This window comes from Salminus brasiliensis, chromosome 20 (genome assembly GCF_030463535.1).
Source record: "Salminus brasiliensis chromosome 20, fSalBra1.hap2, whole genome shotgun sequence".
NCBI lineage: Eukaryota > Metazoa > Chordata > Actinopteri > Characiformes > Bryconidae > Salminus > Salminus brasiliensis.
Window position 1 is genome coordinate 33,870,117 of NC_132897.1, and position 27,507 is coordinate 33,897,623.

The 27,507-nt window shown below is 44.6% G+C and overlaps 1 protein-coding gene across 7 annotated transcripts; it reads left to right on the forward strand.

The window, feature by feature from the left end:
- Positions 1-27,501, forward strand: git2a (G protein-coupled receptor kinase interacting ArfGAP 2a). Of its 7 annotated transcripts, XM_072665351.1 has the most exons (21): positions 1-362; positions 6,184-6,317; positions 6,702-6,814; positions 7,079-7,184; positions 7,623-7,709; positions 7,796-7,926; positions 8,224-8,318; positions 8,820-8,865; positions 9,149-9,200; positions 10,105-10,177; positions 10,787-10,884; positions 12,271-12,382; positions 13,552-13,688; positions 14,867-15,016; positions 16,430-16,651; positions 18,103-18,293; positions 22,354-22,437; positions 22,582-22,755; positions 23,349-23,525; positions 25,344-25,407; positions 26,128-27,501. In XM_072665351.1, the coding sequence occupies exons 1-21, from the start codon at positions 311-313 to the stop codon at positions 26,317-26,319; spliced, it is 2,490 nt and encodes an 829-aa protein (XP_072521452.1). In that variant the 5' UTR covers positions 1-310; the 3' UTR covers positions 26,320-27,501. The 7 variants fall into 7 exon arrangements, with proteins under 7 accessions (XP_072521452.1, XP_072521446.1, XP_072521447.1 ...); XM_072665345.1 differs by lacking the exon at positions 18,103-18,293 and having other exon boundaries at positions 2-362; positions 22,355-22,437; XM_072665346.1 differs by lacking the exon at positions 18,103-18,293 and having other exon boundaries at positions 2-362; positions 22,355-22,437; positions 23,352-23,525.
- The last annotated feature ends 6 nt before the right edge of the window (positions 27,502-27,507 follow it).

The following is a 27,507-nucleotide window of genomic DNA, read 5'->3' on the forward strand; positions in this document are numbered from 1 at the left end:
AACTGCAGATAGCGCTGCGCGGCTCATGTGCAGACGGAGTCCTCGCTGCAGAGTTTCCGTGGCTGTGCATCACGAAGCGACGGCTTTTCTCGACACTCTCGGGATGATTTGAACGAGTCGTGCTGTTTCGGTGAAGGCGCTTCACGGCTCGCGCTAGCTCGCAGCTAACGAACGAGCTCGTAGCGCCACCATAGCGCCGTTTGCTTCGGCACGGAGGCGCCGCGACGAGCCGACACGCGTCTGAATGTTGATAAAATGTCCACGTCGCCTCCAGTTCGAGATTAAATGGTGATAAAATAGAGAAACGAACATGTCTAAACGAGGGCGAAGCAGTGAAGTGTGTGCGGACTGCGGTTTACCAGGTAAGCTCCACTAACTTCCAGCTAAACTCAAATGCCGCGCGCGCGCCAATAAAAATATGAATAAAATGACTTTTAATTAATAAAAAATACTTTCGAGACCAAATGTGTGTAACAGTAAGTCGGTAAAGCTCGTGTCGAAGTCTGAAGGGGACACTGACAGGTGTGTGTGTGTGTGTGTTTTGGGTTTTTTTTTTTTTTTTTCATAAGTTTTATCCGAATTATCAATTCCACCTTAAACAGCGCATTTACTACTATAGCATTTAAGGTGGAACGGATAATTCCAGAAAACCCAACTTTTTTTATTTATTAATTTTTTTTTAAAATAAAGGCAGTTTATGTATGAAGTTAAAAAAAAATTAATAATAATTTTAACAACTAGAAAACCCCCAGTTAGCCTCTCTCCACAGACTGTCTGTCCAAAAGTACTTGGACACCCCTTCAAATGGATGAACTCGTCTATCTTCATGGACCCTCGTTGCTGAGGCAGGCCTTCGGTGCACGCAGCCATTGAAAATGCATTGATTGCTTTGGAGGTGATTGATAGCTTTGGCTTGATGCCAGCCCCCATGCCCTGACCTTGTGGCTAAATGCAATCAGATCCCTCACAGCAATGTTCCGACATCTATTGCGAAGCCTTCCCAGGAGAGCAGAAGCTGCACTTGCAGTAAAGCGTGAGCGAGCCTTCCGCCAATAGCCTTGAGTGAGCAGGTGTCCGCAGACTTTTGGACAGTTTAAGTGAAAGGGCTTCACTTCGGGGTCAGAAAGTCACACTCGAGCTGCAGGGGGGCCCCTGGAGAAACCGCCTGACAAGAAGGTTGTTTTGTCCCCCTTTGAACGCGGAGACTGAGAATGTCTTCGCCCTTCTGAGGAGGAGGATCTGCTTCACCGAGAGTTTGGTGAGAAATGTAATGTGCAGTCAGATTGACACGCTAGTCTGTACGTAGCAGGTTAGCCGGATTAGACTGGATTTGGCTTTTGGTGAAACAAAGCTAATGTAGCTAACAAGCAATGGAAGCTTATGGACACCAGTTAGCGTCATCGCAGACACATGTATGCGTCATGTTGTTGTTTTTGTTTTTATTAGAATTATTAGCGTTATGTTCTGACTGTACATGTAAATCATACAGAATTACAGTTTCGGACCAAGATCGGATCAAAACCTGTTCGGACTCCAAACGTCTTCAGACAAAGTTTTGATTCGGATTACAATTAAACCCAAAACAGGTTCAGACTGAATTTTATTAGATTCAGATTAACGTTAAAATCTAAAATGGTTCAGACTGAATTTGATTAGATTCAGATTAGCGTTGAAATCTAAACTGGTTCAGACTGAATTTTATTAGATTCAGATTAGCGTTAAAATCTAAACTGGTTCAGACCGAATTTTATTAGATTCAGATTAACGTTAAAATCTAAAATGGTTCAGACTGAATTTGATTAGATTCAGATTAGCGTTAAAATCTAAACTGGTTCAGACTGAATTTGATTAGATTCAGATTAGCGTTTAAATCTAAACTGGTTCAGACTGAATTTGATTAGATTCAGATTAGCATTTAAATCTAAACTGGTTCAGACTGAATTTGATTAGATTCAGATTAGCGTTAAAATCTAAACTGGTTCAGACTGAATTTGATTAGATTCAGATTAGCGTTAAAATCTAAACTGGTTCAGACTAAATTTGATTAGATTCAGATTATCGTCAGACCCAAAACCTGTTCAGACAGAATTTAGTTTGAATCGGATCAGTTTCTGATTCTGGTTCAGACAGAGCTTTTTGGATTTGCGTTAGTGTTCATTCCGAAACTGGTTCAGACGAAGTTTCGTGAGATCGGACCAGGGTCAGACTACAGTTGCAGTAAAGGGGATTGTTAGGTAAACCTGGTCTTGTCTGTACTCCTCTTCTAACCGCCAGCTGGCTTGTTAATGGTCTGTCAGTAGCGACCACGGGGGTCCGCGACCGCGGGAACCGGTTGTAACAAAGCCGCGACTACGAAAGGCGCTCAGAATAGCTTCTCACGTCTGCACCCTCGTCAAGAGGGAGACCCGATTTAATGGACAGTCAGGGTCAGTCCGCAAACCCTCGAGGTCACTGGTCCGCCTCGTGCTCCAGCTGGCCCGAGGCGTCCCCGCATAGCTGCACCGGAGGGCCCAGTTGTTGTCAGGCGGGGGGTATATTTAGCTGTACAGGCCTGGATTTTATTTTAGCCCGGGGGAAGGGAGAAGGACGGCAACAGAGAGTGCAACAGGGAGAGTTTCTTGCGCCACGACTCTTCGCAGCTGTTGTCTAGTGCTTCCTGTGCTGTGAAGGAAGTGACTCTGCCTCTGCGCCTCTCAGTCAGCTACTGGCTCAGACTAACAGTTGCTCTTTCCGCCTCTCCGCCTGTCAGGCCGTCATTTTTCTTCCTGACGGGTGCTTGGACCCCTGCAGGTTGCCGTTGCTTTCGCTCTGCCATATTGGGAAACTGGCATAACTCGCGTTCCCTTATTGACATAATGGCCTTTTCTCATCCCAGAGGGTCTCCTGAGAAGCAGTGAAGGTGGTGTTAGACGTCATTATTGGGTGTAGTCTCATGTTGTACTCTTTAGAACTACTACAGGGTAAACAGTTCCCTAGTTCATATAGCCGAGCCCATTCAGTCTTTGGCAGCTTATCCCCACCCATTTAGCCTACTGCTTACAGCAGTTTAGCCCCACCCATTTAGCCTACAGCAGATCAGCCCCACCCATATATCCTACATCAGTTTAGCCCCATCTATTCAGCCTGTAGCAGATTAGCCCCACCCATTTAGTCTACAGCAGATCAGCCCCACCCATATATCCTACATCAGTTTAGCCCCATCTATTCAGCCTGTAGCAGATTAGCCCCACCCATTTAGCCTACAGCAGATCAGCCCACCCATTTATCCTACATCCGTTTATCCCCGCCCATTCAGCCTACATCCGTTTAGCCCCGCCCTTAGTCCCACCTATTCAGCCTACAGCTGTTTAGCCCCACCTATTCAGCCTACAGCTGTTTAGCCCCACCTATTCAGCCTACAGCTGTTTAGCCCCACCTATTCAGCCTACAGCTGTTTAGCCCCACCTATTCAGCCTGTAGCAGATTAGCCCCACCCATTTAGCCTACAGCAGATCAGCCCACCCATTTATCCTACATCCTTTTATCCCCGCCCTTAGTCCCACCAATTCAGCCTACAGCAGTTGAGCCCCATCCGTTCACCCTGCAGCTGTTTAGCCCCACCTATTCATCCAACAGCTGTTTAGCCTCGCCCATTCAGTCTAAAGCAGTTTAGCCCCACCCCAGTCCTCCTATAGCAGTTTAGCCCCACCCATTCAGCCTACAGCACTTTTTTACAGCCAATCCACTATGAAAATGGGTGGCGCCAAACTGGAGCAGGCTGAAAGAGCGCATATATACATGTGATTCTGATCTCCCTTATTTTACGACGTGAAGTCATAAGCCGGTCAGTTTCTGACCTTTGGTGAGTATGTTAATGTGTGTCTCTATATCGGTGTGTGTGTGTGTCTGGGTCTGGGTGGGTTTGTGGTGGGGGTGTAAATACAGTGCTTAAAATAAACCCCCCCCAGACAGAATCTTTATCACTGCTGGCTGCATAGACGAAGACATCATCAGCCCTCTGTGTTTGCAGATCTGGGTGGGCTTCAACAAATGCTACATACATGTGAAGAAGCTCCCGGCTGACCATTTGCCTGATTTGCCATTCAGAAAATAGCATCCCAGTGCTCAGTAGGCAGCGTCCAACGCTGTAGGCTTGTATGTTCATTCATTTCTGATGAGATGGGGGCCATACAACGTGGGGCCCATATCATGGAAAACCTACCTACGTTTTATAATCCGTTTGATGTGTGCCAGTGAGCTAAAGCATTCAGAGATGAAGGTAACGGTTAGACGGTTAGCGCCTTTGATGAGGGTCAGATCATTTTGTCCAGACAACCAAGAGGTCAGAGAGACTCTGAAACGACTCCAAGACCAAGCTTATCCCGTCTTGGCGTAACCAAAGAAAGGCTACAGTGAACAGCAGTGCCTCTGCTGCATATGGGGCTGCATAGCTGAAGACGCCTCAAGATTGCCCATGCCGACCCCTGTCTACCGAACCCTGCTGTGGACATACGGGCATCAGAACTGTACCTCGGAGCGATGGATGAAGGTGGGCTAGTCCGAAGAGTCCTGTTTTCGTCCTCCACTACGTGGACGGCCGGGTACATGCTCCCGTTTACTTGCGGGAGGCACTGGATCAGCAAGTCCGATCCGCAGTGGCGCCACCTCACAGCTTGCAAGACTTCCAGAATCTGAAGGATAGCACAGATGCCACCTTCAGGGTGAGGGTGGAGGAAGCTGCTTTCTCAGTGCTGTACAGTGGAAGGCCTATGTAGACATTTCACTTACAGCCTGATGGAAGTCCTCTGTGACTGTGTATGTGTATGTGTGTGTGTGTGTGTGTGTGTGTGTGTTATGTGGTTAGATTTGTAATCTACAAGAGGAAGCTGTGCCGCTGGGTCGGGTGTGTAAAGACATGCGAGGCTGTGAAACGACTGTTTCAGTTCAGGCCATAGAAGGAAGTGCTGAAGGCGGCTTCCTCTTTTCACTCTCGCTGAAAGTGAAAATGTAGGGCCTCAGGCAATCCTCCCATACCAAAGCTGCCAAAGCTACCAGATGCTACCTCACGACCACCACCTACCTAAGTGCCCCCAAAACAGCGCCATCAGTGTCCAACACAGCACCGATGACCTGTAGCTTAAGCTTGTTAGCTCTACTCGCCGGTCGGTATGCTGCCTCCAGAACCGCTCCCTCTACGAGACCTCTGGAGGTGGTATCGGTGCTTTCGGGCCCTGTTTAAGTCCTGAGGAGGTTGTGAGGTGGAGCCCCCCATAGGTAAACAGAGCTTACGCATGATGGATAAGAAAACACCATGTCTCCGAGATCCTGTTCTGATGCTCAGGTGTCCGTTGCAGGTGCTTTCAATAGTGGACAGGGGTCTGCAGATGAGCATGAAAGCTGCCTGTATATCTGGATGACTTTACTTTCACTTTCTCTTTATATTTTCCATTCCATGTTGATATTGTTTGTTGAGTATGTTAATCCAGTGGTTTTTTTTTAGTTTTTTTTTTTTTTTTGCGTATTTGAATTATTATAGTTGTTTTATTTATTGCTGTGTTTTCCCCTCGCAGCACTTCTGCTTCCTTTAGCAGAATCTGTGTCTCTAATTCAGAGATTCAGAGCCTATTTCCGCATTGGTCCTTCATATGCATGAGCTCATGAATGCGTGAGTTTCTCAACCGTAGCGCTGTTACTCTCGAGACAATCAATAAAATTATTTGGTGTGTAAAATATTTTTTTAAAGTTCCGACACGTTTTATGTGTCATTTATTAGAAATCTATATGATCGTCCTGTGCCTTAAAACCAAACAGTAAACCGATTAAAACTATCCATATACAGTATAGATCAGCTGTGATATGACTGCGGCTGCTGCAGTGATGCAGTTCCCTCTCTCTGAGCAGAGAATCGGCGCTGCGTTCCTTCAGCCGAGGCTCCAGAAGTTTATCGATCCTGCAGAAGTGCTGGTGTATACCTTCCCCTGCAGTCTATAGACTCAATAAGCCTAATGGGTATCGATCACTGTGATGTAATGCTCACCCGGCCTGTTGACGGCTTATCCTTCACAGAGGTGGGTCGGATCTGACTCACTCACTCACTCACTCTAGTGTAGCAGGCTAAAAAGATTCTCCACAAGGGGGCGCTCTTACCACTTTTATTAATGTTCTACGAATGGTTAAAATGTTTGTGTTTGTTTGTTTGTGCAGATCCACGCTGGGCGTCAGTGAACAGAGCAGTGCTGATCTGCGATCAGTGCTGCAGTGTACACCGCAGCCTCGGACGCCACAGCTCACAGATACGCCACCTCGTACACACCGCCTGGTCTCCAACACAACTGCAGGTGAGAGATGTCCCATATGTAGTAAATTAGTGTCTGTGTATTATTAGTATGTCCCATATAAGCCATGCGGGCAGTAGGTGGCTTAGTGGTCATAGCACTGGGTTCTAGGCTGACTAGGCTGTGGGCTCTGGTACCCGGGGCCCTTGAGCCTTCTCTTGAATAGTGGATCAACTTATGGCTTACCTATATATTATAATGTGTAGCCCACTCATGCCTTTTACTATAGGTGAGACCTTACTGTGCACATACATTTTCACACACACACACACATACACCTCTCACAAGCCCAGGTGAGACCAGTTATTGCACACAACAACCACCCTGAGCCAGAGTGACCACATAACTTCCCTGTAACACAGAGAGCCCCTCCTCTCTCCTCCTCAGATGGTCCGGACACTGTATAAAAGTGGGTCGAACTCCATTTGGGAGCATTCCCTGCTGGACTCCTCCTCGGCGGCGAGCGGCAGGAGGAAGGCCAGTCCTCAGGATAAACTTCAGTGAGTGCTACTCTTAGCTCTTAGCTTTACTGCAGTGCTACTGTAGATTTGACCGTTTGCATGGTTTGCTGCCTTTATTGCTTTCATTTTTATATAACCCAGATCATCTAGACCAGTAAGTCCCCTTTCATGGCTTGTGAGGGCCATCGTAACACCCCCCCCCCCCAAAAAAAAACAAACTACTGGTGCACACCCCCAGCTTGAGAAACTCTGGACCAGATGATCAGACTTACCGTGATCGGTGTTCTCTTTGCGCCTCAACAGCCCAAACAAAGCCGAGTTCATCAGAGCCAAGTATCAGATGCTGGCCTTCATCCATCGGATGCCCTGTCGGGATGACGACAGCTTCACAGCGAAGGACCTAAGCAAGGTGAGAGAGGTGTTTTCGGTCACCCCCTGCTTATGAATGCATTCAGCTACTGCTGTCACAGATGTGCAAACTGCCAATAGATTAGGACTGTCTGGAGCAGATAATAAGCATGAGCCTATTGGCACCATGCCGCCTAATGCCAGGCGTGGGCTAAATAGGGGTATAAAGCCCCCCAGCAGCATTGAGCTGTGGAGCAGTGGAAGAACTGAGTTCTCTGGAATGATGGATGGTGGTGAAGCTCCATCCAGTACTTTTGGCATGAGTTGGGGATGAATGAGGTGGGGTGGTGAAAGTCTAGTAGAGAGAGAGGATAAACTTGTTTTAATACCCTTATATGAATGAGCAGGCGTCCCAATACTTTAGTCCTGTTTACGAGTAAATGGAAATGTCTCGTTAATAATCTGTGAAGTCATTTGATTGTCTTCCTTGACTCCTCAGCAACTTCACTCCAGCGTGCGGACGGGTAACCTGGAGACGTCTCTGCGGTTGCTGTCCCTCGGAGCTCAGGCCAACTTCTTCCACCCGGTACAAACTGGTCCTTAGTCGCCTGTTTAACGCTCTGAGTCCAGTGCCAGTGCCTTTCTAACTCGTTGCGCTGCTTCTTCGAGCAGGAGAAGGGCAACACACCACTGCACATAGCGGCCAAAGCCGGCCAGGTGTCTCAGGTGGAGCTGCTCTCGGTGTACGGTGCCGACCCTGGAGCTCCGGACGCCAACGGAAACACACCCATTGAATACGCAAGGTACTGCTGCATCTATACACTGAATGGGGTGGGGGGGGTTCTGTCCACTCTGGCCCGAGGATCCGAGGAGTTTGAATCCTAGGTCGTGCTGCTTCGCCATCAGTAGCCGGAGCCTGAGAGAGCACAATTGGCCGCGCTCTCTCCGGGTGAGTAGATGGCGTTGTCTCTTCTCGTCCTCGTCCTGGTGTCGGAAGCATTGCGAGTGATAGACTGAGTCCTAGTGTGAGTGGGTGAGTTAACTGGCTCAGCGTAAATTGCCTGATTGACAGGCTACCTATTATTTTTCCCCTTCCCCAGACAGGCGGGCCACCCAGACCTGGCTGATCGACTGGTGGAGATCCAGTATGAGCTGACCGACAGGCTGGCCTTTTACTTGTGCAGCCGGAGGCCAGGTGAGCTACGGCCTTGCCTTGCAGCGCTACTGCAACTGTGGCTGGGCTTAAAACAACGCTGGGAGTCTACCTAAGGCAAAATCTACCTTAATAAATGAATACGTTTTCTTGAGGGGGGCTTAGATGGAGTATTTCAGTTTTTATAGACCAATCAGAATGGAGATTTTACGTTTAATGAGCATTTTAAATGGTTTAAACTCTCTTTACTTTCAGATTTTTTGAAGTGGTTCAAATTTATTTGAGCAAATAATCAATAATAGTAGCCTAAAACACCAGTTTTGGTCTGAAATTGTTGCAGAACACCTTGATTTGTATCATAACTGCTTTGCGAAGCTTGCAAGTGGCAATCATCGGGGTCCAAGCACCATGTGCCGTTAGCGATCCAGCAGAGCATGAACCAGAATTGAGAAATCCCTGCTTATATATTTTTTCCATGTCTGTTGACTGAAGAATAACGTAATGTAACAAGTGTTTGTTTGTTTGTTTGTTTGGATCTTTTAGATCATAAGAACGGACAGCACTTCATAATACCGCAGCTGGCAGACAGGTAATGCTGTTGTTGAGGTTGTTGAGGTTGCGTGATATTGGCCGTTTCTGTCCTGCGTCACATCCTGCCTGACTAAGCGGCCCTCTACCTGTACTGCTCACTTTGAAGAGCGAACAGTGCTGGCGTTGACTCCTAGTGGTTAACGTGACGCATTTCCTTTGACTTCATTTCAATGGGCTACACTGAGGACTTCTGAGGATTGCTTCCTTCCCTTCCTGCAGCTGCTTGCGGGCTTTCAGGGATGCTGAATTTAACTGTAGACTCTTCTTTGTCCCCTTCACAGCTCTCAGGATTTGTCCGTGTTGGCCAAAGCTGCTAAAAAAAAGCTGCAGTCGGTGAGTCTTCCCATCAAAGCACCTACACAGTTGTTGCTTGCCAATGGAACCAGACATCCGTCGCCATGACTACGACACAGATACAGACATATCCGAACCCAGCTGTGAACCTACACGTGTGGTCTGAGCTTGTGGTGTGCTGTTAAAGATGGTAAAATAGTCCAACCCTCAAAATATAGCTTTTCCAGGGGGACTACTTTAGCGCTCAACGTCCTGCATGTATCCCTCCACCATGAATGGACTGTTTAATACCTTATTATGTCGTAATATTGTTCCACAAGCCCCCATCCTTCTCTGGTGCGTGGTGTAGCTCATTTAGAGTGCTTAGTCTCTAGACATCTGTTTGATAATGATATGATTAAATTAAAATGATTAAATAAAATCAAATAAAACTATTCTGAGAACTTAGAATTTAAATTAAATGAATTCTTTTTACATTAAATAAAATTAAGCTAATGAAAATGAAGTTAATTTAATTATTGTACATTTTAAAAATATTACATAAAATTAAATTAAATGAAACCAATGAAAGTTAAAAAATAAAAGGAATTAAATGAAATGAAAATTTAAAATAAAACTTAAATTAATGAATGATTAAATAAAATTCATTAAATGTACATTTTAAATAAAATATATTGCATTCAATTAACCTAATGAAATTAATTAAATTAAATGTACATTTATGTACAATAATTTATATTCAATTATTTTAAATTAATAAATAAATTAAGTTTATATTTATTATATATTAAATTTAATTTAAATATCTGTTTAAAATCCAGAAGTTTGGTGCAGTCTTGGCCCAAGTCTTGGCCCAAGACAGAATATTTCATATATGTATATACGTACACATAAATCTAAATGTGTGTGTGTGTGTGTGTGTGTTTTGTGAATTGTCTTGCAGCTCAGCAACCACCTGTTCGAGGAGCTGGCGATGGACGTGTACGATGAGGTGGACAGAAGGGAAACGGACGCAGGTAGCTTGTTCAGATATGCTCAGTGACCTGCAGGTGTCCACTCTCACATTTCCGCAGTGGCTTACAGGCACCCACATTGCTTTGCCATCCCTGCTGAATGTTCCTCAACACAGGAAGCATTTCTCTGAAGTTTAAGTATTAATTTCAGTATATATAGAAAAGGGGACATTTCTACACTTCAGAAACTTCAGTTATTTTATGTAACAGAGGGTGCAGGAATGTGAAGTAGGCCTGTCTTGGGTGCTTTGGAAAGACATTCATGTCCAAGAACTGAGAAACTTGGAAAGCTGAGCGTGTTCTGACTGGCCTGAAGTGAGATTTCGAATAGTTCTGTCCGTCTGAATCATTCAGTTCAGAGTCTTGACTGTGAATTCTTTAACGTCTTTAAACTGAACCACTTGGCCTTTGCATAGATCATTTATTTATTTATATTCATTTACTGAAATTAAGCCAAATACTTTTATATGCAGTGTATATATGTATATGTATCCGTCTTGAAAGGGCTGGGTCTCTGCCTGCTTGGGACACACAGACAGCGGAGGGGGTTGATGGTGGTGGGGTGGGGGGGAGGGTTCATGTACCTGATTGTTTTCTCTGTGCCGTCCTCAGTTTGGCTGACCGCACAGAGCCACAGCAGCCTGGTGACTGAAGCCGTGCTCGTGCCTTTCCTTCCTGTGAACCCCGAGTACTCATCGACGCGAAACCAGGCGAGTCTCAGCAACACCACCGAGAGCACAAGCATACACACACACTCTCGCGCACACGCTCTCGGCCGCAGCGCTGAGGCGTACGGGCAGGAAGCGCGCTTGTCTCGCCCCTCAGCGGCTTTAGCGCAGCTGGTGTGCATCACAGATTACAGTGCACACACACACACACACACACACACACACACACACAGATCACGGCTACAACCATGATAATCAGACCACCGGCAGTACGGTAAACCCATACAAAGTGAAAGTCTAGACATGCGCTCGGTGTGTTCGGCTACTTTAGTTTTGCACTGGAGCTGCAAGGCTAATGCAGCTAGCAAGTAATGGCAGTGTATGTGCACCAGGCCTCAGACGCACCACCAAATGCAAGTAATTTGTCCCAATGGTGGCCAGTGGAGTCCAGACCTCAACATTGTTGAATGTGTTTGGGAGGACTTGGATGGCGGGAAGCGGAAAACCCAGCTCCACAGCACCAGCTAAAAGAGCGGTGAGGTGGGGGAGGGAGCACGGCCAGTTGTGCTCTCTCAGACTTCGGCTGCTGATGGCAAAACGGCACGGCTCTGGATTTGATCTTGCGACCTCCCCCACCACTACCACCACCATGTTTATCAGATGTAGTGGTTTGCTGTGGATCTTGGGCCGGAGCTGAGGAACGCTCTCCTGAATTTTCGAAAAGCTTCTGGAACAAATGAACGAAATGCTGAAACATCTGATATCACGTATTGTGGAAGTTGATGAGGCTTCTTGGGTTGTTTTCTGGTACGTAGACGTTTCTGCTTGTTTTGGGTCCGACGCTGAAAAATGGAGAACTGAACGAAGTGAAGGGTGGTCTGAGTTTTGCGCCTCTTGTTTGTGTATATATATATATATATATATATATATATAATCGCTTGGTTTCCTTAAGCAGCCTTTTCGCAGTGGTGGTTTACCAAGCCTAAGATAAGAATCTGTAAAGCAGAAGTGAGCTAATGTGTTCTGACTGTAAGTAAGAAGTGGAGGGCGTGTTTGGTTCCACTGCACCTACAGTCTTTCCACATGTCCTTCATTTGCACTTAGCATGTCGTCTTTGGGTTCCTTCATTGAACCTTAATGTTCTACCGTCAGTGTACAAATTCCTATGCATGCCCGAACCTCTTCAGATTACGTGACGCGATGCGCTGAATGATTCTCTATGATTCTCTATGATTCTCTATGATTCCCAATGGTTCTGAATGATTCCCAATGATTCCCAATGATTCTAAATGATTCCCAATGGTTCTGAATGATTCTAAATGATTCCCAATGGTTCTGAATGGTTCTGAATGGTTCTGAATGATTCTAAATGATTCTAAATGATTCTAAATGATACTGAATGATTCTGAATGATTCTCTCTCTTCCAGGGAAGACAGAAGCTCGCCAGGTTCAACGCTCACGAGTTTGCCACTCTGATCATCGACATCCTGAGCGATGCGATGCGCCGCCAGCAGGGGAACTCCGCCCCGAGTCCTAAAGGTAGAGTCCTGCCGACCAACGCCCACTCTAATACACCCACAGTGTCCCGCAACAAAACAGTCGACGGGAAGATGACTCATGCGAATCGACCCATTCGAATCAGTTGCAAATAAGGACACCGGAGCTTGCGAGTCAACCAGTTAGTATCATCAGGGGTGCAAGGGGGCAGCAGAGACACATCCAGACCAACATCTCAGTATGCTTTCTCTGAGCATTGTCGGGTGGCAGGGACAGAGGGGACGTTTCCCAACCGGTGTTTAAATTGGCTACGTGTTGGCATTGTCAGGTGTGGGGAACAAGAGGGACATGTCTCACTCAGTGTTCAAGTAGACTACCAGTTAGAATTGCCAGTGGTGTGGGAGACAGGAGAGACATGTCCAACAGAATGTTCAAGCGGGCTACCTGTTAGCATTGGAAGAGATGTGTGGGGGACAGAAGGGACAACTTCCACTCGGTTTCGGTGGTACGAGGTATAGGAAAGATATGTCCCAGCCGATATTCAAATGGGCTACCTGTTAGCATTGTTGGGGTATATGGGGGACAGGAAAGATATGTCCCACCTAATATTCAAATGGACTACCTGTAAGCATTGTTTGAGATGTGTGGGGGACAGAAGGGACATCGTCCACTCAGTTTCTGTGGTACGAGGGACAGGAACGATGCGTTCCTCCCAGTATTCAAATGGGCTACTTGTTAGCATTGTCTGGACTGTTTGGGACAGAAAGGACATGTCTTACGCAATGTTCAAATGGACTACCTGTTAGTATTGTTGGAGTGTATGGGGGACAGGAAAAATATGTACCACTCAATGTTCAAATGGACTACCTGTAAGCATTGTTTGCGGTGTATGGGACAGAAAGGACATGTCCTTACGAATATTCAAATGACTTGCCCAATATTTAAATGGGTTATCTGTTATCTTTCCTGTCCCCCATACACCCCAGACAATGCTATGTCCCACTCAATATTCAAATGGGTTACCTGATAGCATTGTCTGAGGTGTATGGGACAGAAAGGACATGTCCTTCCGAATATTCAAATAGGCTAACTGTTAGCATTATCAAGGATATAGGGGAAAGAAAGGACATGTCCCACCCAGATTGGAGTGTGATAGACAGGAAGGACATGTCCCATCCAACATTCAGGGGGAAAACTGTGTGTCTCCACAGATGAGCTGATTCTGAAGCGTGCGAGCAGTCGCCACGCGAGCGACAGCCAAGACCCCGACCAGCCTGACTACGACAGCGTGGCGTCAGACGAGGACACGGACGTCGAAGTGCACTCTGCCAAAACCAACCGGGCTAAGGTAAGCGCGGAGGCTCCACCACTAGGGGGCCCTCAACCAGCATTGACGGGTGTAACAGGTCCCACAGTACACAACCCTCACAACCCATGCCAGTGAGCCGAATCCAGCTCCAGAAAGCAAAGCCAGGTGAGGGCCTATCAGCCTTGTAGCAGCAACCATGTAGCAACACCCTAGCAACCACTTAGGATCAGCTTAAGCTGCCCAATCACTTTGCATTATCTCCCTTAACCCCACAACCCCAACAGGTGGCCAGTGACCACCAACACTAGCAACCATGGAGCAGTACTATAGCAACCACCTGGCCATTGCTTAAGCTGCCCAACCGCTGTGCGTTTCTATCGGGAAATGGACCGCTCACGTTTGATAAAGACCGTCCAACTGTTGAAAGTTAAAGGGAGAGTGGAACAGCATAGCAACCACCTAGCAACACCATTGCAACCACCCGGGAATTGCTTAACCAGCTCAATCACCCTGCATGTTCTTCAGGAACCATGTTTATGGTTTCATGAATGTAATTGGAACATCATAGCAACCATGTGTCTGCACCCTGTCAACTACATGGTAATTGCTTAAGCTGCCCAGTCCCTCAGTACTTTTGCTGTACATGGGTTTTTAAAAAATGGAGCAACATAGCAACCACCTAGCAACCCTAGAGCAATCACCCTAGCGACACCCTAGCAACCACATGCCAATTGCTCAGGCTGCCCAGTCCCTCATTACTTTTTGCTGTACATGGGTTTTTTTTTTAAATGGAGCAACATAGCAACCACCTAGCAACCCTAGAGCAATCACCCTAGCGACACCCTAGCAACCACATGCCAATTGCTCAGGCTGCCCAGTCCCTCATTACTTTTTGCTGTACATGGGTTTTTTAAAAATGGAGCAACATAGCAACCACCTAGCAACCCTAGACCAATCACCCTAGCGACACCCTAGCAACCACATGGCAATTTCTCAAGCTACTCAGTCCCTCCCTTTTCTTTGGTATCAGACCCATACTGATATTCTGTCCCTAGTGCGAACCACGCAAACTTTCCGCCCACTGTGGAGCTCAGAAGGGTTTCAGGCGCCATCTGCTGGAGAAAAGTGGCACAAGCAGTCATAATATTTATTTCACTGCAAAACCAACCTCACACACACACACACACACACACACACCATCTCCTGTTCTCCCTCAGAGTCTGGACTCGGACCAGTCGGACGGCCCGGTGACGGTGCAGGACTTTCTGGAGGTGAAGAATGCCCTGACTGCCTCGGAGGCCAAAATCGAGCAGCTGATGAAGGCCAACGTCACGCTGACCGAGGAGCTGCGGCTCATGCAGAAAAAGGTACAGGAGATTCATCTGTAAGGTGGACGAGAACTTGGCTGAACCTCGGCTCGAGAACCCAATGGGGTCTGGACCCCAGCTGTCGTTTTTTTCCCCCTAATCCCACCCCCCCCCCATCCCGCAGCAGGTGGCACGGATTTTTACACGGACTCCGCCCTCCGGCACCTTGACCCCCTGCTTCTTCTCCAGTGCATGAGCGTGCTCCAGTCAGATCCATGACCTCACACTTCTGACTGCATGGCCCGGCTTTCCATCCCCTCCCTTCCTAGGTGGTGCTACTCTCCACAACCACAGGAATGCTTCATCATTTGAATGGACAGGAGCAGTCAAAAGTTTGGACACACTTTCTCCTTATCGTTGCCAGTGATACATTTTAGTAAAAAATATATTTCAAATGTTTACGTTTTAAACCAGATTGTTGTTGTTGTTGTTGTTTTATGATGTCATGAGGATTGGCTACAGCAACCATGATCGTAATAATAATTAATAATAACACACCCCTCCGAGTGCCTTCGAATCATGTGGCGGTGAGTCCAAACTTGTGGCTGGTGCCGCAATCTGTAAATGTACCGGAATGTTGACCGGACTCCCCAAAAAGCAGCGCGCTGATGAGTTTGCATATCATTAAAAGCCTTACCCAGCATGCCTCGTTTTATTTAATTTATTACACCTGATTTGTTGACATGTTTGGTATCTGACACGTGCTTCTTTAGATTACAGCAGGAGATGCTAGGCTAATATTGCTAACAAACACTGGATTCGGACTGTCGCCATCCAAGATGGCCTGTCTGTGGAGATCAGATTCCTCCAGACTTGGGCTGCGCAATTCGTCAGTTATGCTAATAGTTGTTGGTCTGGTTGGACTCCTGCCATCAGCAGCCGGAGCCACAGAGAGCACAATTGGCCTGGCTCTCTCCAGGTGGGTAGATGGCTCGGTCTCTCTCTCCACATCACTCCCAATGTGAAGCTGGCCGGGCCTGGGCGTCCACCAGCCGATGCATCAGATTCGGCTACCCAACCTCAAACACATTCCACATGGATTTCTGGGCGTTTATGATCATATAATTCAAGAAATAAAAAAATTCTTTCGTAAAAAAATTCGAATGTAGGCCAGTTTTTAACCACCGATGTCCACCACTGTTTCACCTCCTTGCCTTTCTTGACAGCATATGTCTGCTTGTGCTAACACTGTATGCTAACACTCTTAACTATGATCTTGAGTCATGCTGGTTGACTAGCCTGGGCAAGTCGGTCATACTGGTGGACCAGTGTGGTCAGGCTGGTCAACTTGTGTGACCATGCTAGTGATGAATTTCCAGATTTGAATGATTAGCGCTAAGCTAATCCTCTGCTGCTTTCTCTCAGCATCTCCCTCTCTCTCCTCTCTTTTGCTGACCCCTTTTCCCCCTTTAGCTTCACTCTCTGCAAAGTGAGAACGGCTCTCTCAGATGCCAGGTTTCAGCCCCGCCTCCCAGTCAGACCCCCAGGGCCCCCGAAGCCCCAAACCCATCCGTACCCCTGAAAACTCGCTCCATGTCCATGTACGAGACGAGCTCAGGTCTGAGGCCTTTTCTCCCCAAAGGAGAGCCGCCTCAACCTGAGGAGTTCCCCTCCCTGCAGCCCTTCCTAACCTATGTAAGTACACCCTGCCGTCTAACACAGCGCCCTCTAGTGTCACCCTGCGTTTCTGTCCTCTCCTCACCCTTTCCCTGTGTGTGTATGTGTGCTGAAAATGTCCTGCTTTTGCTGGTAGCTGGTTTCGGGTGGTCCAGGCTGGTCTTTGATTGTCAAGGTGGGTGAAAAGCTGGTCATCCAGGAGGGGGACATGTACCCTATGCTGGTTAACCGGTTTAGCTCTTGACTAGATGCTCTACCAGCTTGACCGAGATGGTCGACTAGCCGGGTCAAGTTGGTCACACTGGTTGACAAGCATGGTCATGGTGGTCAACCAGCTTGGTCATACTGGTTAGCTATATCTTGGGCAGGTTGGTCATAATGATAGACCGGCTAATGAAGCTCGAATGTATGCTGGTCAAGAGCTACGCTGGTCAACCAGTGTAACCAGCTTGGCGAGGGACTGTTTCTTACTTTTTGGCCTTATTTTTTTTTTTTTTTTTTACAGGTATATCATCGTGCCGTTAGCAAGAACGCTAGACTACCACATCTGCTAATTCTAAAAAACTGTTAAAGAGTTTATTAGGTAACATTAGCTAGCTTAACTAGCTAAGTTAAGCTCTGCCATTGTTCTACTAGCTAAAGATGGTAGCTAGCTGATCTTTTACCCATCTAATGTTAGTGTTAGCCTAGCTGCTAATGTTCAGTTAGTTGGGCACCGTCGGCAACGTACAAGGTTTCTGTGAAATCACCCAGACGACCAACTTGGAGGTGAGTGCCGGCCAAAGCGTTGATTGGCCGGGACATGTTCGGTGCCTAAAGTTGCTACATTAGCTTAGCTTCTAAGAACTAAGAAAGAAGCTAACTTAAGACATTTCCACCCAATACGTTTGGAAAGAGTTGGGGAGTTGGGGATGATGAGGTGGGGTGGGGATCAACCCACATCCTGACCTCACTAACATTAACTTGTGACTGAATGCAATCAAATCCTCACAGCAATTGCTCCTCCTCCAAAATCGAGTAGAAAGAATTCTTCCCTGGACAGTAAAGAGACCATTACTCCAACAAAAACAGGATTTCAACTGTGAATGAGCAAGCGTCCCAATACTTTTGTCCGAATAATGTAGCTAACTAGTTAACTAGGTAAACCGGGCTAGGTGCTGGTTGCACTAGCTAATAGCTGTAGCCTGTATAGCTACTGTAGCTAGCTAATGTGTTTACTATGCTATAGAAAAGGTTAGCTAACTTGCTATGTTAAGTGGTGGTTTTGCTCTACTGGCTAAAGACCGTAGCTAGCTGTTATTTTGCCATGCTGTTGGTAACTTAACTATGCTGCTAAATTAGCCTAGCTGCTAATGTTTAGCTTTGTTGGACAGCATGTTTCCATGGTCGATTAGCCCGTGTGAAAGGAGGCATTTCGAAGGTCATCTTCGGTCCAGCACCCTTTGTTTGTTTTTGTGTGTGTGTTTTAGCCGGAACGGGGTGTGTTCTCGGCCCCCTTCTCCTCCTCCTCGTCCCTCCCCTCGTCCCCGTCCTCATCCCGGACCCTGCGCTGCCCTCAAACTGTGGAGTTCCCTCCCTTGTCCTCCTCTCTTCCACCCTCGCTCATGTCCTCCGTCTCTTCCTCCGCCCTCCAACCGTCATCGGGCTGCTGCTGTAACCTGGGATGTATCTCCATTCTCCACCTTCATCATGAGCATCATCTTCCTTATTACCATCATCACCTCTGAATCTGTCCTGCTCTTTGTGGCCGTGTGTCTGGCTTTGCTCATAAGCCGGGACGCTAAGCGTCAGCTAGTCCCTTGCTTCTGCTGCTAACGGCTCTGTTGCTACTTCAGTTGCATTTCATATTTTCAACACTGAAAAGAGCCAAAGCTAGCTGCTAACTGTTTCGCTGGTTTGTGTAGATCAATAGGTCAGCATGCAGATGTATGTAGTGAATGGCTAGACTTCTCCCACCCTTGTAGTATGATTAAAAACGCAAGATGCCTCAATCCCCAGTGACGTTGTGTTAGCGGCAATTTAAAAAGATGTGACGCTACGTGTCTTTTGCGGGTGAGATTTGCTGGTTTTCAGCCGCCCAGCTCTGGAAGCATGGTGTGATGGAGGGTGAGCAACTAACCAATGGAATTGGATACAACTGTTCAAAAGACAGGTCTTCAGTTGACCCAGGTTTGTACAGAAGAAAAAGAACCTAGTAGGGTCCTGTTTGTGAAGTTTGAGTGACCTTTTTCTTTGAAGTTCTGTTCATTACATTACAAAATTTCAGTTTTAATTTTTTCAGATTTTTTACCTTTTTCTAAACAAATTTGACCAGTCTTTTTTTTTTACGGATTTGACAGATTGTAAATTAAATGAGTCAAATTTGTAAAAACAATCTATTAAATCTTTTAAAATAATTTTTAAAATTTGACTTAATTTACAAATTTGACTCATTTAATTTTTAGATTTGACAGATTGTTTTCACAAATTTCACTGGTTTCACTTTGACAGATTTGATTTTTTTTTTTTTTTTGCAAATTTGACAGATTTACCAGATTTAGTTTTTTACAAATTTGGTTTATTTTGTTATTTTTACAATTATTAATACAATTATTTTGGCTTTTTATTAAACTTGACTGATTTATTTGACAGAGTTGACATGTTTTTACAGATTGAACAGATTGAAGTCTAAAAACATTTTTAAAATATGTAGCTAATTATGAAGAATTGCTGATTCTAATCTGACTGCAAAACAAGCTTTTGTTTTCATCAAAAAATACACTTAAAATACACTTAATTGTATTTAAATTAAATTCTATCCAATTTCTGTACTTACAATTTAAAAAAATGTCAAATATGTTTATGACAAATGCTTGTAAATTTGATAACAGCATAAGAACAGTATATTTTCATAAATACATAACTATAAATTTGTACTTCTTAAATACTCATGACTTTTGGACATTTTTGAAATGTCACTTAGAATTATGAAACTGTCCTGTGATCCCAAAAGTTGTTTTTACTCAAATAAATACAGTCTGTTGTAGTAAAACTAGAGATATCCTTTGAGTTCATTCAGTTGCTATTGGCCCACACTCCTTTTTAAGGTGGAGCTTAGTTCACAAAAACCGTTGAATAATAGGATGGCCAATTTTGGCCAATCTATTTTCTGTGTGTCACATGATTTGAGGCACATGTCATCTGATAAGATAAGATAAGATAAGATAGTCCTTTATTAGTCCCGCAGTGGGGAAATTCACAGTGTAACAGCAGAAAGGGATAGCAGGACACTCAGTTACAAAAATTTGGATAAATAATTTACACTATATATGCAGTGATAATGCAGTGCTTGGGTTCGAGCCCATTCTCTGCTGTCACTGTGGGACATTTCCTTTGTATAAACCTTAGCAAATAAGTTAGCGTTCTTTTTCTAGGTAATTCCTTTCGTTATTTCACATAGACACCAGCAACTGTAGTATTGTTACCAAATTTGAAGCATATTTGCAAAATAATATACTGATGAAGTGCTCACTGAATTTGTTAAAATAGTCGTCACAAATAAATATAATTCAAAGTTTTGAACTAGTTGCCAAAATGACTTTTCATTTATATTTTCTCAATGATTGCTTTACTTTGGTCTACTTTACTACTGCTTTACTTGGGCCCCTTAAATTGCCGCTCAAAGCTATAATTCCAATAGCATCTGAACGGTTGATCATACAGCTCTATAACAAGGTGTATTTTATCAAGCGCCTCCTACTCAACAAACTATGGCTGCTTTATGGACGCTAAATTGTGGTGGTCAGATATTATGAAATAACTGGTGTAAGGGGTCAGTCTGTTTGCATATTGGGTGTGTCCTCTCTTGGTCCCTTGGACATGAGTTCAAATCTTGTTTTGGGTTGCTTTAATTTGCATTGCATTTAAGTATAATACTTTTAACAGCATGTGAACAGTGTAAGGGTCAGCCTGTGCCACTAAAAAAGGTAAAGGTAAAGGTGCACGTACTACTGGTACGGTCTACCGAGGTTGCTGCAGCAAACAAAAAAAAAGAGAAAAAGAAACTTCTGTAGCGTTTGAATGCTTCATCAAATGGCTCCAACACAAGTATTTAAGAAGTACTAAAAGTATACTTCATAATAATGAATTTATAAGAAATATTCTAGTTTATATTTGGTTAATTTAGTTTACTTGCAAGCAATTGATCACCATAAAATTTATGTATTTTTAACATTTTAAAAAAGTGAAACTTTGTAAAAGTAGTAACTTAGAAGAGGTTTTATTAAAATTTTAAATTGTAATTTATTTAGTAAATTAAAATTGTATTTACAAACTACTCTGACATCTCAGTATGTTTTAAATACAGTTCAATGTACTTTGTTCACTAGAGTTAATGTTTAGTCAAGGTCAAATCTGGACCTTGTAATCCTGTGGTAGGTTTGAAATTTTGTGGCAAATCAATTACATTAACCTTAAATAGGTTACACAAGCTAGGATTGAAACCTGGACCGTCTTAATGGATATTTCTTTATTGTATATTTTTAGTACATTAGGACAGAGGCTGTCTGTCTAATACATTCCGTGAATAATAGTAAAGTAGTTGTAATAGTTATTAAATGTTTTATTTTCACTTTCAAGTTTATGTAAAATATGGATTTCAATACATATGCAATAGTATGTTTGAACTTAAAACAACAGTTTAGACCACTTAACAAAATAAAACATAAGCTTTTTTCTATTTGGTACAATTTTAGTGTAATAAGTACAAAATAGTTCAATTTAATCACAGTTTAGACCACTCAACACAATAAAAGTTATGCTTTTGTTTTAATTTTATAGAATTAAGTGTAATAAGTACAAAATAGCTCAATTTAATCACAGTTTAGACCACTCAACACAATAAGTTATGCTTTTGTTCTAATTTTATAGAATTAAGTGTAATAAGTACAGAATAGTTCAATGTAATCACAGTTTAGATCACTCAACACAATAAAAGTTATGCTTTTGTTCTAATTTTATAGAATTAAGTGTAATAAGTACAGAATAGTTCAATGTAATCACAGTTTAGATCACTCAACACAATAAAAGTTATGCTTTTGTTTTAATTTTATAGAATTAAGTGTAATAAGTACAAAATAGCTCAATTTAATCACAGTTTAGACTACTCAACACAATAAAAGTTATGCTTTTGTTTTAATTTTATAGAATTAAGTGTAATAAGTACAGAATAGTTCAAATTTAGCACAGTTTAGACCACTTAACACAATAAAACATATGCTTTTGTTTTAATTTTATAGAATTAAGTGTAATAAGTACAAAATAGTTCAATGTAATCACAGTTTAGATCACTCAACACAATAAAACATTTGCTTTTGTTTGAATTTTATAGAATTAAAGTGTAATAAGTACAAAATAGGTCCATTTTATCACTCTGACTGCCAGTACACTTTAGTGCACTGTAGCATAATAAAGTTCAGCAATCTGGAGTCTACTATTTTTTCACTAGAGGTTGTATGGTCTGCTTGATGCACTTCTGCATTTCTGAATGTGATTCTTTACATTTGCTATCATTTATACTCTTTCCAAACTTTCCAAAGTATTTTGCCTGTTTCTGCAGCTGTAGGTACACAACGCGCTGCCTAGCTTGTCCATGTGCTTCAGTGCGGATGCGTCAGTCTTAAGCACAGGTTTTAATGCGGTTATTTGTGGTTAATTCGGTTTCTTATTACCGTGTGTTTTTAGGTCTCCAAGGCGGATAAGCGGAGCAGTGTGTCTGACGGCGATTATGACAACACAGTCCACGACTCTGAGCTGGAGGATTCTGGGTAAGACTTTCTGTACCAGGACTAGAGCAGATCCTACTTCTCCTCATGTTGACTAAACGATTATACGATATCATAAGTGCATTTGCTGCCATTGGTGACACTTAGATGACCAGTGAGTCTATAATGTCTCTTTATCTCATTTAGTCTGGACGGCAAAAGCAGGTTGCGGGTTCTCGGCTGGGGGGAGGGGCCAGATGACCAGGAGGCGGAGCCTAACGCAGCACTCCCAACTACAGAGGACGTGATCCGCAAAACCGAGCAGATTACCAAAAACATCCAGGAGCTGCTAAAGGCCGCCCAGGACAGCCAGCAGGACAGGTCAGACAGAGACACATACAGCTACCCTCAGTGGCCACTTTATCAGAAACCCCTCTCTTGTTCCTCAGTTCAGCTGTTGGATGCACAAATGTGTGTTTTCCATCCTCTAGCCGGTAATCAGTGGTCAGTTTCTGTCCACAGTGACTCTTATCTGGGTTTTTTTTGGGTGGTGGTGGTGGTGTTGGTGGGCCCTCACCCAACCTAGCATTCACACACAGCAGTAGCACCCTACAGAAGTTTAGCCCCACCCACTCAGCCTACAGAAGTTTAGTCCCACCCATTCAGCCTACAGAAGTTTAGCCCCACCCATTCAGCCCCACTCTTAAAGCCTTAAGCAGTTTTGCTCAGTCTGTTTCAACTAGACCAGCTTAGCCCCACCCATCCAGCCTAACAGTAGTTTAGCCCCACCCATCCAGCCTACAGCCGTTTAGCCCCACCCATTCAGCCTAACGCTAGTTTAGCCCAGCCTGTTCCATCTGCACCCGTTTCACCCCACCTATTCAGCCAACAGCAGTTGAGAAAAAGTAAACGGACAGTGCAGACTGTGGCCTCTTTAAGACTATGTATGCCTGTGGTTTTTTTTTTTATCTTAGCAGGCCGAGTGAGCCGCGGGACAACGCGCGGAGGCTCCGGCACAGTCTGGGCTGTTTTAGCACCCTCATGCCCTGGGCCGAGAAGCCCCCCTCCCCTATGCAGCCCTTCGGGCTCCGTAGCTCCGGAACATCTAGCAACCCTAAAACCCCCATCAGCCCCAACAACCCGGCCTCTTGGTACTCTGGCCTGTGCACCTGCCTCCCAGGCACAGTGTCTTCCTCTCTTTCTCTCTGCCTCGCTCGCCCACTGACTCACTAACCCCCTTCACCCTCCTGCAATCGGATGAGCTACTGGCATGCAGCCATTTACTAAAAACACTGGGTATACTAAATAACAGATACATACTGGAGAAGTCAAAGATCAAACACAAGATCAGAATCATACTGGATATGTGAACCTTCAAATACATGCATTACTAGGTTTGTGGAAGATTCGATACATACTGGATATGTAAACGTTAAGATGCAAACTGAATTCGATGCAGTTTGCATAGATACATGATATATGTGTACATTGTCAGATACATACTGGATATATGAAAGGTCAGATACATGATAGGTGTGTACATTATCAGATACATACTGGATATGTGAAAGATCAGACACATGATAGATACTGAATATGAGAGATCAGATACATACTGGATGTGTGGGATTAGACGGATACTGGATATGTGAAAGATCAGATACATATAGAAGACGTCAACCATTAGATACATGTAGTAGATGTGTGGAAATGAGATACATCCTGGATATGTGAAAGATGTAATCAGATACATGATAGATCTGTTAAGGATCAGATACATACTGGATGTGCGGGATTAGACGGATACTGAATATGTGAAAGATCAGATATATGCTGGATATGTGAGTTTAGATTCACACTGGATATGTGGGAGATCAGATACATGATAGATGTGTACATTATCAGATACATACTGGATATGTAAAAGATCAGATGCATAATGGATCTGTTAAGGATCAGATACATACTGGATATGTGAAAGTTCAGATATATGCTGGATATATCAGCTTAGATTCACACTGGATATGTGGAAGATCAGACACTACTGTGTACATTATCAGATACATACTGGATAAGTGAAAGATCAGATGCATACTGGATATGTGAAAGTTCAACTATCAGATACATGTAGTAGATGAGTTAAAATTAGATACATAGTGGATATGTGAGAGATCAGATACATACTGCATGTGTGGGATTAGACGGACACTGGATATGTATAAGATCAAATATGTCCCAAAGAAGTCAACCATTCGAAACGTGTAGTAGTAGATGTGTGAAAATCAGATATGTCCAATCAGACAATACATGCAGTATTAACAATATTTACCTCTTTCATCTACCAGTCTGTGCTCACCATCAAAATGTACTAAATCTGTATGAACTAATCCACTCATGGTCCACTGCTGGAGGTGCTTCAGTCCAGTAGTTCGTTCTGACGGCTGGTTGCTACCGGATTGCTTTCCTTTTCCAACCCGGCCTGTAACACAGCTGAGATTGTGATTGCATGATCCCAGTTAGCGCGTAGCCACACATCATCATGGACAATGTAATGGCAAAGAACCTCCAAAAGTTCCTTAAGGAACTTTACCTTTTAACCGTGTACGCCAGCTGTTAAACATGGTGGTGGGAGCATCATGCTCTGGGGCAGTTTTGCTGCTGGCTTTCTAGGCTTTCTGATTGGCCTTCCCAAAGTCCTGCCCTCAACATTCCACCAGAATTCTGCTTGTTGATGCCTGGTCAGATCTAGCCTAGTACAAAACATAACTGAAAGCCTAATAATGCCATTTCTGTTCATGAAGAGTGTCTCTAAACTTCTGACCAGACGTATACGCAAAGCTGTTCCGTCTGTAGGATTGAGCTTCCTAACGGATTCTTCTGCAGTGGGTTTGGCTTCAGTTCTTGGTCCCCTCAGTCGGATTAGGGCCCCTTCCAGACTCTAATACCCCTCTCGTTCTCTCCTCTTACAGCTTTGTATCCTGTGCAGAAAGAATACACGTGGCTGTAAGTGACATGGCGGCGCTATTTCCCAAGGTAAGAGGAGCTCGGTCCAGTTGGCTTCGTAAGGCCCCATGCTTGGAGTTGTTGACCCATTAACCTTAAACTGGCCTACTGACCTACTGCAGTGTTCGGCTACTGCAAAGTCTTCTTCACGTGTGGGTTTACTTAATATGAGCATTATAGAGCGCCCCCTACGCTTCCTGTAGTGTATTACAGTCTGTCAGAATGAGCGTGTGGATCATATGAACATTATAGAGCGTTATAGAGCGCCCCCTACGCTTCCTGTAGTGTATTACAGTCTGTCAGAATGAGATTGTGGATCATATGAACATTATAGAGCGTTATAGTGCGCCCCCTACACTTCCTGTAATGTACTACAGTATTACAGTCGGTCAAAATGAGTGTGTGGGTCATATGAACATTATAGAGCGTTATAGAGTGCCCCTACTCTTCCTGTAGTGTATTACAGTCTGTCAGAATGAGCGTGTGGATCATATGAACATTATAGAGCGCCCCTACGCTTCCTGTAATGTACTACAGTATTACAGTCTGTCAGAATGAGTGTGTGGGTCATATGAACATTATAGAGCGTTATAGAGTGCCCCTACTCTTCCTGTAGTGTATTACAGTCTGTCAGAATGAGCGTGTGGGTCATATGGACCTTATAAAGTGGTCCTTCGACTCCTTTGTTCGCTCATTCTCATCAGGCTCTTACACACGACTCCAGGTTGTGTTTTCTCACTCGTCCAACAGAAGCCTCGGTCGGAGACGGTCCGCGGCTCCTTGCGGCTGCTCAAGGCCAGCGCCCACCGGCTGCAGGTCCAGTGCAAGAAAACATCCACTGCAGACAGCGTCTTCATGCAGCAGATCATCCAGTGTGCCTACGACATCGCCAAGGCCGCCAAGCAACTCGTCACCATAACCACCAAAGAGAATTGCAACTGACCCCACCTCCCCCTCCCCCCCCCTAGCCTCCTTATGGCTCCGGAAACCAGCAAGCTCCGCCTCTTCCTTTCCTCGAAGTCACCCGCTGACGTGTGTGGGTTTTTTTTGTTGTTTTTTTTAATATTTTATATTTTATATCGGTGTTGACGTTTTTTTGTTTTTTTTTTGCATGCATTTTTTTATTGTATTACTAATGGACAGAGCCATTAGTGTGTGGTCAGTACGTCTGTACGAACGATGTGTGTAAGTACAAAGAGGGAGTGGCGTGGCCGGGTTACGGTGAAGAGGGGACTCTGTAAGTGTTCTCGAAAGCTTTCTGTCCAAATCCAGGCTCCGCCCACGAATGCATACTTTACGTAGCTGTCGCTCGATTGGACAAGCTTTGCGTAGCTGTTGAAGTGAGCCAACTGTACCATACAACTGTGCCAAAAGTGTGTGGACACCTCACAGTTTTTTGTTTTATGGAAGCACCTTCATTGTGTATATGAGCTTGTTGCACCCCCCCCCCCAGACTCCGCTCTCCCAGGACTATGGGAAATTGTGGCCAGTCAGTCAAGGGAGCATGTTCCAGGACCTTGGACTGATGACATTTCCAGAGGCAGTGTGGATAGCGTAGCGCTTCAGCACTCCCCGGCCCTTGACCAGTAAGTTTGCGTCGTCTACCACTTTCTAGTTCAGTTTTCGCTGCACCGAGACGCCTCCATTTCACACGAAAATAGAGCTTGATTACGGTTGACTGGGGCAGCTCTAGCAGGGCGGGTGTTTTTTAACATACTCGCTGGTGCAGCACTGGTTTAAAAATCACCTGAGCCACCCACATCTATAGGTAGCAATGGGTGTGATGGGTGAAACACCTGAAGTCAGGGTTTACGAGGGTGTCCACATACTTTTGACTATGTGTTGTATGTTAGGGGTTCACTGCAGAATTAAAAGAAGAGTTTAACTGAAAGATGAATGTGAATGAAGTGTCACTGCTTAGCACAGAAGTTACAGCATGCGTGCATTTGGTGTTATCGCTGGCGATAACGGACTTCTACGATTTAAAATGAAGGTTTATTGATGCTGGCGGTTCTGTTTGTGGGTCAGAATCACAGGTAATGACTGTTAAAACATTCAGCAACCAGACAGTGGAGCGTTTACGAACTCTGGGCCTGTAAAATAAAATACAAATTGTAAAAAATAGCTAAA